Source organism: Heloderma suspectum, chromosome 1 (assembly GCF_057233095.1).
Source record: "Heloderma suspectum isolate Gila_16-S chromosome 1, 16-S_ref, whole genome shotgun sequence".
NCBI classification, from domain to species: Eukaryota; Metazoa; Chordata; class Lepidosauria; order Squamata; family Helodermatidae; genus Heloderma; species Heloderma suspectum.
This window is the reverse complement of record NC_139458.1, coordinates 110,562,338-110,576,835: the sequence shown is the minus strand read 5'-3', so window position 1 is coordinate 110,576,835 and position 14,498 is coordinate 110,562,338. Positions and strand designations below refer to the sequence as shown.

Genomic DNA, 14,498 nt, shown 5'->3' with positions numbered 1-14,498 from the left:
GTAAATTCAGTATATTGTTTTCCACCTAGGAAAGGACATTTGACTTTATGATCAGAAAAACAGAGAGCAAGATGTTGCTGTTGTTTTTTAATTGTGTTCTTCATACAATATTTCAGCCACTGTAAAGTACCAAAGTGCAAGGACCTCAGTAGTACAGGTCCATGCATTTAGTTCACTTTTCAATGGCTGAAATATAAAGCAATAAGAAATAATAAATTTCACTTTAAAAACACAGAAATATATTTCATTATTTAGGAAAACATTTAGTTAAGAGCCACTCAATTATATCATATTTATACACAATAATTTTATTAAGCCTCAGTACCCACCGTAAGAAAGGCCTGTACATGGAAGCATGTACACTTAACTCTATGCATGAACATGGAGTTCTCCTAGCTGAATGCCCATACCCAATGAGGGCTGCATGTGTACAGTCCCAATACTGTATTGCAAGCGTGCCACACAGCACCAAACAGACTGGCAACAAAAAACAGATGCAGAATTACATCTGAAGCATTTGACTGCTCAGACCACATGTCCATTCTGCTCCGCCTCTCGGAACAAACAATACTATGACAGCAGTGACACATTGGGTAAGAATGGAAAGAGGACTGACGTCTCCCTCCCTGCAAGCTAAGGGTACTGTTAACAAGTCTGAACCACATGAATGTGTACAGGCTTGCGCCTTCTAATGCATTCTTAATGCATTCCCATCGGCTAAATAGGAACACTGAGCACAGTTATTAAGCGCATGTTCCTGGTGAGGCACATCACCTTGTTACTGATCAAACCTTTATCCCATCTTACAGTACCAATGGGACCCTTGTTGCTTATGATCGTACGCCCCCCTCTCCAAAACAAATGCCAGGATCTAAAAAACAATAACAAAGATACATGTTATTAATTAATTAATTAAATGTATGCCTCGCTCCCCACCGCACAGAGCAGTCTTGAAGATGAATTAAAGAGATAGAGCCAGAATGCAAAGGTGCTGCTTTAGTTGCAGAAAAGCTCCTCATTATCGAAAATACAATGCCAATGCAGATATACAAGATATTTCACCTGCCATGGAATAGTATCTGTGCAAGATACTCTGTTCATAGCCACCTTTAGGATCACGATATTGGGGAGGGGGCAATGTAGCAACCATCTATAAAGGCATTTTCCAAATGGGGTTCTTCTCATGGAAGTCAAGTGTCATCTGCAAGAAATCTCAAATGCTTTTGATAACATCAGTGGTTTTAAAACTCAACTAACCCACTTTAAAGCCGAAATGAAGCATTTCTAATGTTCTTGCTAGGATGTGGATAAGGGCCAAACTAAAATGTTCTTGCAATGATGCATACCTGAGCTATGAGTGATTGGTTTATTTACTCCAGAGTAAGCTCATGTGGCCCCATTTCAGATCATGACTGTAGCATTCCAGGAGAGTTTCTTTTAAGCTTCTGCTTCCCCCACTCATTTTTGTCCCAAAATTGTACCCCCCTCCCTGGGGCAGGGGAGAAAAACCACTTCCATTGGAGTCAACGGAGGAGGTTTTTCCTTTTTTAACCCCCTACGGGGTGGGTGGGGTGGAGTTTTGGAAGAAACACGGGGGGGGGGAGCTTAACTCCACCCACCCCTCCTGGAATGCCACAGTCCCGATCTGAATATGGGCAATGCATGCTTACTCTGGAGTAAATAAACCAATACCATTTAGTTTGGCCCTAAAAGCGTCTATGAACAAGAACACTGAGGACTGCAGAAAAAAATGATTCAATACAGTCCAAGTCAAAATCATTTTGGACATTGTCTCAGAAATGTTATTTAGAATTCAGCAGCATCACAAAGACAGAATGAAACAATCATTTTATGAATTCCTCTTGACAGATATCCATCAGTCACAGCACATATAATTTATAGCTACAGTTTAACTTGGGAAACCCATGTTTAAATGTTTTATACCTGTCAACTTATTTTTAACTCTATGTTTAAGAGTTCTTACTTGAAATGCTTAGGATTATTTGAAATGAAGCTTGTGTAAACGCAACTAAAATTTAATGTAATCCCTATCAAATGGGATAAAGGAAATTGTTCCTTTGGTTGCCTGTCACAAGTAGCAATCCATTCCAGATGACCAGGTAAGGAAGTTTCTTTAAAATGGGAGAAAGTTGCTTCTTTTTATGCTGCTGATGTGCCACAAATGACTAACACAGTTGGTATGCATGGACAGGTGAACTAGATTGAACTTCCTTGGCTAATAACTGTTGTGACTTAGTTGCAGGGCTAAAATAGGTGACTGGTTTTCCTAATGGGTTTTTATGCTTGGTTTTACCCCAGTTTCATTTGCTTTTCTTTAATTGTCAGGATGCAAATTGTATTACCTTAATTACAATGAAGGATTTGTATAATGCAACAGTCACTGAATGACAGATGACAAAAACAGCAATAGTCACACACAGTGTCCTGTCTCAGAAAGGAGAACTTTGAAGGCTCCCCCCAGATACATGCAACTTTTTACTCTGGACTCCCACTTGTTCCCTCTGTTCTGCAATTCAGGGTTGAGTGCCAATCCCTATGTACCCAAAATGGTATTATCCATGTATAAGAGGGTGGTATCAGCAGCTTGAGGGAATCCAAGGTTTGTAGAAGCAAGAACATAAGAATATAAGAAGGGCCATGCTGGATCAGACCAAGGGTCCATCTAGTCCAGCATTCTGTTCATTCTGTCCCATGGGAAATCCACAAGCAGGACATGAATGCAACAGCGCTCCCCTGCCCATGTTCTCCAGCAACTGGTGTACATACACGTAATGCCTCTGATACTGGAGGTAGCATACAGCCATCAGGATTAGTAGCCATTGATAGCCTCCTCCTCCAGGAATTTGTCTAACCCACTTTTAAAGCCATCCAAATATTTTGGCCACCTAATGCGAAGAGAAAACTCCCTGGAAAAGACCCTGATGCTGGGAAAAACTGAAGACAAAAGGAGAAGGGGACAGCAGAGGATGAGATGGCTAGATAGCATCACCGATGCAATGAATATGAATTTGAGCATGCTCCGGGAGAGAGTGCAGGACAGGAAGGCCTGGCATGCTATGGTCCATGGGGTCACGAAGTCAGACACGACTTAACGACCAAACAACAACAACCACATCTTGTGGAAGTAAATTCCACAGTTTGACTATGCGCTGTGTAAAGAAGAACTTCCTTTTATCTGTCCCAAATCCCCACCAATAAGCTTCATGGGTTGACCCCGGGTTCTAGTATTATGAGAGAGGGAGAAAAACGTCTCTCTATCCACATTCTCCACATCATGCATAATTTCATACACCTCTACCATGTTGTCTCCCCTTACCCTCCTTTTTTCCAAGCTAAACAACCCCAGCTGTAGGGGAGTTGCTCCAGCCCCTTGGTCATTTTAGTTGCCCTTTTCTGCACATTTTCCAGCTCTACAATATCTTTTTGGGGGTGTGGTGACCAGAATTGTACAAAGCATTCTACGTGTGGTTACATCATAGATTTGTACAACAGCAGTATGATGTTGGCAGTTTTATTCTCAATCCCTTTTCTAATTATGCCTAACATGGACTTAGCCTTTTTTACAGTGGCCGCACAACGGATTGACATCTTCATTGAGCTGTCCACCACAATCCCAAGATCTCTTTCCTGGTCAGTCACCGCTAGCTCAGGCTATACTTGAAGTTGGGATCTTTTGCCCCAACGTGCATCACTTTACCCTTGCTTACACTGAACTGCGTTTACCATACGGATGCCCCTTCTCCCAGTTTAGAGAGATCCTTTTGGAGTGCCTCACAATCACTTTCTGTTTTCACTACCCTAAATAATTTGATGTCATTGGCAAACTTGGCCCCTTCACTGCTCACTCCTAATTCCAGATCATTATGAACAAGCTGAAAAGCACTGGTCCCAATACAGATCCCTGTGGGACACCACTATTCATATCCCTCCATTGGGAGAATTTACTATTTATTCCTGCTCTCTGCTTTCTGTTCTTTAACCAGTTACTGATCCATAAGAGGACTTGTCCTCTTAGCTATGACTGCTAAGTTTGCTCAGGAGTCTTTGGTGAGGGACTTGGTCAAAAACCTTTTGGAAGTCCAAGTAAACAATGTCTACCGCATCACCCCTGTCTACATGTCTACTGACATTCTCAAAAAACTCTAAAAGGTTATTGAGACAGGACTTACCTTTGTGGTAAGTAAAAAAACAAGTTTGGGTGGGGGAGAATCTCTAAGGGAGGATGACTCAAAACAGCCCAGTGAGGACTGAACATGCTCAGTAGCCACAAAACATTAAATCAGTTGGACAAGAAAATGTGTGTGTGTGTGGGGGGGGGGGGGAATTGACTTGTCTGGAAATGGCTGGTGAAAAGGAAGGTGTGGCCATGACGGCCTAAGAATCTTCCAAGTGCCACTGATCAGCTGGAGAAGAGGCTAGCTGAGGGCTCCTTCACACTGAGCTTTTATCCTGTGATTGAGATTGCTCCTTCACGGAAGTTTGCGGGCTCTTTACATGATGCCGTTATCATTCAAGGTATCTCCTGCACTAAATGCCCTTTGTTCCGTTTTTAAATAGACTGCAGATAATGAGCTATCAAATTACCCCGTTGTGTTCTGCTTCAGTTTCCTCCATGAAAAGAGGAAAAGCGGCAAGAAGAGGGGCGTGATCAATGAAAGATAATGGAAGACTCAGACACCAGGACAAGGAGGGGAAGGGGGGGGGGAGAAAGGAAGCACATGAAAAAGGGAGTCGTTGTGATCCTGCATTTAAAATGGAAGCAGAAAGCGCTGTTTTAAATGCAGGATTTTAGGCTGGTGAAGAGATGCCCTGAAAGAGAAGGCGAGGACTGCAGAGAGGGTAAAGAGGGGAGTGGAAGATGGGTGGTTATATATCTGTGTCTCTTCCTCCATTGTCCTTCACTCTGTTTCTCTCCTTCTCTTTCCTCCTCAAAGAAGAATGAGCAAAGAGGATAGAAGAAAAGACATAAATATAAAATGAAGGACAATGGACCTCATTGTCTGGATATGTCATTACCTGGTTCACACTGAGAAGTTATTTTAAAATTTCCTTAGGGACAGAAGTGAGAGCTGCCCATAGAAATCAATGCCAGGATTGGGCACTAGTGTACTGACTATGTTCAATGGGATATACTTCCTACTGAGTATTCTTAAGCCATTCAGGTTAAACAAACTATGGTTTTAGAAGAACATAAATGGCACTAAGGATTCACAGCTTTGTAAGTCATGGTTTAGTAATAGAGCTATAAGCTAAAAAGGCCAGGAGATGGACCAAAGTAAAACAGGTATGATATAGCATGGGAGAACCTTGTGTGCATCATGTTGTGCTAGCTGCAATCTCGCACATCTGCAGTACAAATGGATGGAAGAGAAACATGAGTTGAAGATTTGTTTATGTGTTTAGACTCTGGGGGTTAGATGCGCTCTGGATACAAATGTCACATGCATACACAACACAGATGCATCTTAAGCCTTTGGTTACTTATCTGGAAAATATACTCTTGGAGAAATACAAATCTATAAATGCACCAGGGGGAACTTTGAACCTTGAACATCCCCAGAATGGTCAATTCCAAGATCTCAGGTGTAAAACAGTATTTAACTTCATTTTAGAAAGTACAACAGCAACAATTCAGCTTGGGATATTTCTTTAAGAAGGAAGAATTTAAATCAAACCTTATCAAAAGAGAAGAAATGAAAAATGCTATGCTAAAGACATAATCCAATGTAAATCCCATAATCATCCCCAAAGGCTGGTATGCACATTTACTCTGGCAGAAAATCACAGGCAGGAAACTCAACATGGTTGTCAGTGTATGAAAAATGCCACTATGGGACATAAGAGATAATTGTACTTAAGGAAAACAATAACTTAAAAGTCCATCTGCTGTGAAGTCTAATCTCCTGCTTTCCCCCAATATCTGAAGCTATTTGAAAAGTTTGGAAGCAAAGACTTCCCAGGATCACAGACCAAGAGTCATTTCAAGAAGGAAAATAAACATTTATCAGTTTAACGCTTAAATCCATTGATCCTTGCCAAATGAACTTATCAAAGGCTTATCAAAAGTTATCAAATCAACTCAGAAAGCAAACAATTTCTCAATGCCTAATTCCTACCTATTCAAAGAACTACAACTATTAAGCAATGGTAGCGTCTTCTTGCTCAAGCAGTTCAAATCCAATAGAGTTTTATTCACGAAACATGTTTTAAAGAAAACAAGATTTGCTGGCCGTTGATTTTCATAATCAGTTTGGTCCTAATGGAATCCAAGGGTATAGCGATTTATCATCTGGTAAACTGTCTGAGTTATTGGTGAGAGATATATAAGGACAACTTAAGACTTTGTCACATTTGATTTGTTCAACTGTTGTAGCATGTGTGTGTGTGTGTCTGTGTGTGTGTGTGTGTGAGAGAGAGAGAGAGAGAGAGAGAGAATAACAGAGAGAAGTCATTCCAGTAGGACAGAATTGTTTAGGAGCTATCCAATCTCTACCTTACCTTAAGGAAGAATAATGAGCAGTGTTCTGCTCTTTAAGATAAAAGACCACGCCACTCCTGGTCCCTGCGTGTGTTCAGCCTGAGCTACTGTCATTCTTTGGTTGCTGGAGAGGTGTTTATTCAGTGAATCCTGCATATGTGCTGGTCTTACAGCAGCCATGTGAAATCAGACAGGATCTAAAAATAGTTTGGATGGTACCTTACATTGGCCTATGGCTAAAATCCTACACAAACTTACATGGGAGTAACTCCCATTGCACTCTACAGGACTTAGATTTGAGTAAACATGCACAGAATTAGGATGCAAGTCTGTGATTTTAAAGTCAGTCTTAAAAGTAAGTCATATTATATAAAGTCAACAGGATAAAGGTTTCCTGTGGGTAGCCAGTTGGCCACTGTGTGAACAGAATGCTGGACTAGATGGACCTTGGTCTAATCCTTCACGGCTCGTCTTATGTTCTTATTTACCTCCCCCCTCCCAAGCAATCTTCCCCAACCTGGCGGCGTCCTCCATTTATTTTGGACTACAACTCCTCCATTTATTTTGGACAACTGACCATATTGACTGCGGCTGATGGGAGTTGAAGTCCAACAAATCTGGAGGGCACCGGGCAGGGGAAGGGTGCCCCAAAGCATGCACAGCTGGAAGTAGGTTCCACCGAAACCAATGGCACTGGTGCCTAAATGTGATTAGAAGGTGAGAGGCAGGAGCGGTTGGCAGGACAGCCAAGCTTCCTTGTTGCACAGACTGGGAGCATCAATAACTCCAGACTCGCTTATTGGCAGTGGAGGTTGGTGGCTCTTATGTCAGTGGGGCAGTGAATCCGCTCTGGGTTTCAGTCGGAACCAGTCAGAACTCTAAAGGACCTACTCGAGGTGCTGAATCCATTTTGGGGATGGGCTCCAGCACCTTGGAAAGCTCCTTTAAAGTTCTGCTGGTTCCGATCGGGATTTCATCCCCAATAAGCAGTGGAGGCTGGTGGCTTCTATGTGAATTCGCTCTGGGTTTCAGTCAGAACCAGTCCTGCTTATTGGGAATAAAATCCCGATCGCCTGGAAATCAGTGCGTGTTTCAGACGGGGCGAGAATGGCGGGGGCGGGGGGCGCACCCAGGAGAAGGTGTCTGACGCGCCGCCTCTCCAAACCCAGCAAGGGATGGGTAGGACCGACTTATTTCTGACGAGGGAAGGGGACGCCGGTGCCGCGGAAGTTTCCCTCCGACGTCTCCCAGCCGCCGCCCCGCGCCCACCTCTCGCAGCCCGCGATCGCCGCCTCGCCTCCAGGTGCGCGGCGCGCTTACCGGAGTCGGTAGGCCGGGGTCTGCCGCTGTCCCGCAGGTAGTAGCTGAACTCCAGGCAGCGGTCGTTCTCGACCGTCCCGTCGGAGCAGAGCTCGACCAGCAGCTTCAGCGCTTTCTGGCAAATCTCGTCCTCCCTGCCGCCAGGCATCGCCCCCCAGCATCCTTGTGAGTGGAGAGGAGCTCTCCCGTCGCTCACACGCGCGTCCTCGGCTGCTGCCGCCGCCGCCGGCGCCGCTGCCTGCCGCCCGCCCGCCGCCGCCGAGGCAACTGGGGAACCGCCTGCATCCTCGCAGGCGGCAGCAGCGACGCCCCTCCTCGCCGCGGCCCCCACGCCCCCACGGCCTCGCCGCTTCCAACTTCGCCCGGACGGCCCTGGCGCTGCGCCGGAGGAGCCTCCGCCGCGCGCGCAAGGACGCGGGCCCCGCCCGGAGGAGGCGGAGAACCCGCCACCAGTTGCGCGCAAGCCGAGGCGCGCCAGCCGCCGGCGCCTGAGCGCGCTGGCCTCGGCTCCGAGCGGCGCCCGAACCGAACCGCGCCCCCTAGCGGCGGGAGCGCTCGCTGCGGCAGGCCGGCGGCCAAAGAAGGCGGGCTGCGGAGCGGAGCGCGGCTGCGCTCGGCCTCTCCCGGCGTTCCCCGCAGGGTGGCAGCCTCACGTGCCGGCTCAACGAGCTGGACGCAGCGAACACAGAACCGCGCCAGGACCGGTGTCATCTTCGCCACCGGTCCACAAGTTAATTAAGTACACGCGTCCACCTTTCGTGCAGGATAGCCTTCCATTTGGGGCACCTCTAGATGCAAGAACACGAAGTGCAGGTATCTTGACACTAGAAAAACGAAGCTGATACCAGATTATTGCTTACTGAGATTCGCCCCTACACACACGCACACGCGTCTCTCTCTCTCTCTTTTAATACAGAACATTCCTCTTTTGAACATTTGTATTTATTTATTTAAAATATATCTTGGCCGCCTTTCAGGGTGGAAGCCCTCCCAAGGCGGCGCACGATAATACAATAAAATACACAATAAAAACGGATACGGTCTTAAAAAGCAATAAAAACACAATAAACAGCAAAAGCACAATAAACACAGCAATAAAAAGTGCAACAGCAGCAAACTTATCAGTGAAAGGTCAAAGTAAAATAGTATGTTTTCAGGGCCTTCTTAAAAGGCTACATTGATGGGGCCACTGGAATAAGATGGCAACTTATTCCGGAGGTTGGAGCCACTGCAGAAAAGGCCCTCTCGTGTGGTCACCCACCTAAGTGCGCTCACAAATTGGCAAATGAGGAGGGCCTCTCTTGCTGATCTTAAAATGCAGGCAGGCTCATGGGTGAAGGTGGTCCACTGATTTCCCTACACAGAGCAACATTTCCTTCAATGTAGAAACCTTGATGACTGCACCCTCCACTCCCCACAGCCCGTGTCCCTGGCTGGGCGGGGGCAGAAAGAAACTAGGAAGTTGTGGCTGTAAGCGGAGAGTTTATCCCTGCACATAATTTTCAGTCAAAGAGAAGAAACCAAAATGGCTTCCTTTCTCTTCATTCTTAGAGAGAGGAACAAACCATTCATTCTTGCCTCTCTAATGTTTTTCTATACCTACTTTTTTCATGGAGGTTCTGTGTTGTCCAGACACTGGCAGGCATACAGTCCCAACTGGCTGAAGGGGTAGTGATAAATATTTAACTGCACATGTTACCACAAGTTTCTGCTTAGTGTGTGTGAATGCATGGGGACTGAAACTGAGGCAAAATCTATAGCCCCAAACTAAGACATTTTGCTGCCTGAGGCAGACGAGCAAATGGTAACCCCCCAGTTCCTCACTTGGTGCTCTGAGGCATTCACTACCTCTCAGTCTAAGCTACCTCACAAGGTTGTTGTGACAATAAAAATGGGGAGACGATGTACACTACCTTTTGCTTTACCATCCTGAAACACTTTTTGCCATACTATCCTGTCCATGCATTGAAATTCAGGGGGCACCCTTTATTTTTATTTGCTGGTTTTATGGTTTTTATGTCTTTGTTTAATTTTTATAGTTCTATTATTTTCTTAGTTTTTTATATACACATGCACACAGAGAGGGAGAAACTGGCTCTGGTGATAAAAGAACAGTATAAATTCTTTAAAAAATAAATAGCTCTTAGAAGGTGAAATATAAATGTAATAATAATTAAAAACAGATCTACTTGAAAATTGTCTTACACTATGGTATAAACAGTTCAAAATAAGTCTCCCTAGTATGTAAAATGGGCAGCTGTGTATTCCATGGCATCTTACTCTGTGCAAAGTGTCACTTCACGTCGAATAGAGAAAAGGTGCATCTGTCCTATTTGGAGATTTAACTTTTAGAGACCATGGAGAGGTTGCTAAATCTTGAGGACTTACACCAAATCATACAATCATACTAAACATTCAAAAGAGAGTCAGTGTGGTGTGGTGCTGGACCGGGACTTAGGGGTTCCAGGTTCAAGTCCTTGCTCAGCCATGAAGCTCACTGGGTGACTTTGGGCCAGTCACTGACTCTCAGCCCAACTTACCTCACAGCGATATTGTGAGGATAAAATGGAAAGGAAGAGGACTTTGTAAACCACCATAGGTTCCTTGCAAGAAGAAAAAAGGCAGGATATAAATGTAATAATAAATTAAACTTGAACAAGACATCGGGTGCACTCCGGGAGAGAGCGGAGGACAGGAAGGCCTGGCGTGCTATGGTCCATGGGGTCACGAAGAGTCGGACACGACTGAACGACTGAACAACAACAACAAAGACATCGGGTGAGTTCACACATCCTGCTGAAGATAAGCCACGGTAGGCTGTTTTTTCGCTCAATATCCCACATAACTACTGACAGACAATAGGATAGACTGTGCCTTGCCAGGGGTTGCTTCCTCCTTAGTCTTCCCACCCACTCCCAGCACGTACCCCAGACACCTTTGCAACAGAACTCCTCATTTTCCGATTCCCTTTGTCAGCACCCTTTCTGTAATTGGTCTGCTGGGGTTGCCAGCTCTTGAGCGAATCTCCCTTCCTCCCACATCAGATTGCCAAAAGGATCTCTTTTCTGAGCCCTTATGAATGCAGCCAATAACGCTTTCACAAACATTTTAAAATGTTTTTTCGGGGTCTTGCACAAAAGCACAAGACTGCCTGTCTGCTATTTAGCTAAGCATGCCATATCCCCTTCTTGTCAATGTGCTTGTCAATTTCATCCTCCTCTTCCGCAACTCCTGAGCAAAAAGCCCCCTTCCTCATCAGAATACAAAAAGGAAACATTTTTCTGCACCCTTATGGGCACAGCAATTCGTTCGCAAGCTCCCACAACCCCGGGTCTTGCACAAGTACGCAGGACCGCCTATCTACTATTTAGCCCAGCATACCGATAACCTCCTCTTTTCACTATTCTTTTAAATTTCATTCTCCACTTCTCTTGCTAGCAAACACCTTTTTTTGTGAAGTGAAAAGGGTACTTATCTGTACACATCTTCATAGGACCTTCTTGTGTTTCTAGTTTAGCACAAAACTTCATTGTAGTACTAAAAAAAAAGAAATTAAAAACCAACAAGATGTGTACATACAGGATTTCCCCATGTGGACCTTTCAAGCCAGAGATTTCTCCAGTCTCCTGTGCAGAACTTCTAAGGCATCTGTGTAGGCTAGGCTGCACAAATGTGCTATGCAACTTGCTGGGATCCTGTTCAAACCCTTATGTGGATATGCCCTATGTTAGCTGCTTTAGGGGAGTCTTAAGAGGACAACCTAAACCCAGTTCTGCCTAAGCAGTACAAACAGCAGGACAGAAATAGAAATATTCTGGGAGACATTGGGACAAGAAAGAGCATGAGTGTATGTGAGAGAAAAATGTACACACAAAGGATAAAATGTCAGGATAATCATAACACCATGGGTAGTCAGCAATTAAAGGAGATACTTTTCTTTAATTTTCCTTGTTGACTCTGGTAGAAGAAGAGGCCGCTCTTCTATACAATTCTTCTATAATATTTATAAACAGTTAGTGAAACACCATATGGTTTCTGTGTCTCACTACCTATTCCTTCCCATTCAGAAATCATTACAGTCACTCAGCTAATTGTCTTGCAATTATTTTCTATAAATAATGCATGTGCATGCAGCCACATCTGACAGTTGGAGGGGAAAAGACTTATATTTTACAACATTAAATAAAGAGCCTTTTTGGTACAGAAATGGAGGCATGGGCAGCTCTTTATGCAAATAAGGAACAGATTTAATCATATGCCACATCTATTTGACCTATTTTAAGGTACGTAGCATTTTACAAGCAGAGACTCAATATGGAGCCAACAAGATTTCATAGCTTCCTTAAAATAAATAAATGAATAAACAAATATCCCTTAATCACCAACAAATCAATGGCAAGTTACTGTGAAGGATAACAATGAGTCTCAAAAATCTCTATTCCATTAATTTGATAAGTGCTGTATGAAAACTTGTACAGTCTCTCTCTCTCTCTCTCTCTCTCTGTCTCTCTCTCTCTCACACACACACACACACACATGCACGAGAGAGAGAGGGAGTATATTTTGAGGTCATGGATTATTCTCATGCCTTTATTCGTACTATTACTAAAACCCTTAACCGAAGCAGTTTCTTCCTTTTACTTTGACAGGAACAACTTCAATCAACCCCTCAAACTGTTCAAATTTTTTTTTATCACATGAAGCAGCACACTGGAAGTAGGCATTCTCATGTTCCTGGCAATGTCTGTCCATACATCATGGACAGCATTGTGGGAAAGTTAATCCCTTTATAATAGGGGTGCGCAACATGTGGCATGTGGGCCGCATGTCACTCCCGCAGTCCCCCAAGTGTGCCCCCCAACGCTATGTCTGTGAAATATGTGGCAGCAGTAAAAGATGAATTTTGGCAGCAAACCACTACATAATACTCAAATGGGCAAAATTAGCTTCCTAATTTTCCTGGAGCATATCCTAGCCAGTGCAAAGATAAAGAAGGTGGTGAATGGTCCTGTCTTTCACCACTGGGTGAAGTAAATGACTTTTGGGTCCTTCAAGCTCTGTGATTCTATGCTTCTGTCCTTTCTGCAAGTTCTGTTTTCTTTTTCAAACTTTGGGCCATCTGTAAACTCGTCACATAAGACATCTGGGCAAGCAGAATGGACTGAAGGCACATGCTGTAAGTCTACTGCTAAAGCAAAACATCTTTAATTTGATACGCCTAGACAGAAGACTGGATACGGACCATATGTAAGCCATTCTGATTTCTTAGATGAAGAAAATCACATCAAAAACAGGACACATCAGTATTTTTATGGCACCCAGAAAACTCCATGCTAAACAAGTGGTAACTGCTGGAAATGGATAGTAGAAGTACTGATGGTACCAGAAGCAATAATTCAGTGAAGGTTTAAGGTTAACACTTTATTTTAATGTCCTTAGTGTTGCCAGGAGCTCCTGACTTAATATAATGGGGTGGTGTGATAGTACTGCTGCTAAGGCTGAGAGTCTTGACTGGAGCAGTACTATCACAGAACTGATAACATGTGTACAGTACTACTATTTCATTTATTTATTTATTTTGAAATGTATACCCTGCTTTTGAAAGAATATATAAAAATAAATTCAAAGCGGCAAACACATCGAATGTAAAAAGAAATCAAAACTTCCATTAAATTGATATACTGACTCTGTACCTTTCCTACCAGATTTCAGTGATATTTTTGTATGTTATTCTTTTTCTTTCCTATAAAATATATGAAAATAGTTTTCTTTTCAATACAAACATAGATGAAAAAGGATGAGAAAAACAAACAAAACTCAAATGAGAACCACCAAAATCCACTATACACTATAAAATGAAGGGCAGGATAAAACAGTTCAAGCATAAAAGTAGGGGAGACCATTATCAACCCGAATTAAAAGCCATGTGAATCTTTTAGGTATTGAACTAGGGATGTCAGAGAATTCCGCGATGGATCTCAGTAAGGTTGTGGAACGAAGCCCGCGTGCCCCCAACTCACGAAAGGCACGCGGGACGAAGTCCCTGCCGCCCCCGCCCCATGAAAGGCGCGCGAAATGGAGCACTTACCCACTCCCGTCCGTGCTGCTTTGCGAATGGAGGCCGTCCTGTGGCCGCCATTCGCTTCGTCTTCATAGCCTTGATAGGCTACATAAATACGTAGCCTATCACAGCTAACACAGAGACTCCATTTGCATCCCTGCGGAGGCCGTGATAGGCTACGTAAGTATTTACGTAGCCTATCATGGCAGGGGGGGAAAAAAACCCAGCATACGCAAATGGCACCAGCTACTGCCATTTGCGTACGCTGGGTTATTTTCCCTCTGCCGTGATAGGCTACGTAAGTATTTACATAGCCTATTACGGCTCAATACAGGGACGCAAATGGCAGCGGCTACGACAGCCGCCATTTGCATCCCTGCGGGGCTGCCCAGCAGCCGGATGTCCGGCTGCGGGCGGCCAGAGCTGGCCAGCGGCTCCGCAGCTTGGCCACGGAGCGGAGCCAGCCAGGCAGGATTCCGGGGGGGAGGACCGGATCGCCTCCCCCCCGTTCGAGGATTCTGGGGGGAGGGACGGAGCACTTCCCCCCCACCGTGGATTGCCCAGCGCGGAGCCAGGTAGGTGTTTCGTACATCCCTATATTGAACTGAAACTTAAAAG

The 14,498-nt window shown here is 44.4% G+C and overlaps 1 protein-coding gene across 2 annotated transcripts in view; it reads right to left on the bottom strand.

The window, feature by feature from the left end:
* Window positions 1–8,289, bottom strand: part of SYT9 (synaptotagmin 9) — a 165,318-nt gene extending 157,029 nt beyond the window's left edge. For both annotated transcript variants that reach the window (XM_084828212.1, XM_084828204.1), the window contains exon 1: window positions 7,820–8,289. In XM_084828212.1, coding sequence (XP_084684338.1) covers window positions 7,820–7,967 — 148 coding nt within the window. In that variant the 5' untranslated portion in view covers window positions 7,968–8,289. The remainder of the gene's footprint in view (window positions 1–7,819) is intronic.
* Window positions 8,290–14,498: the final 6,209 nt, after the last annotated feature.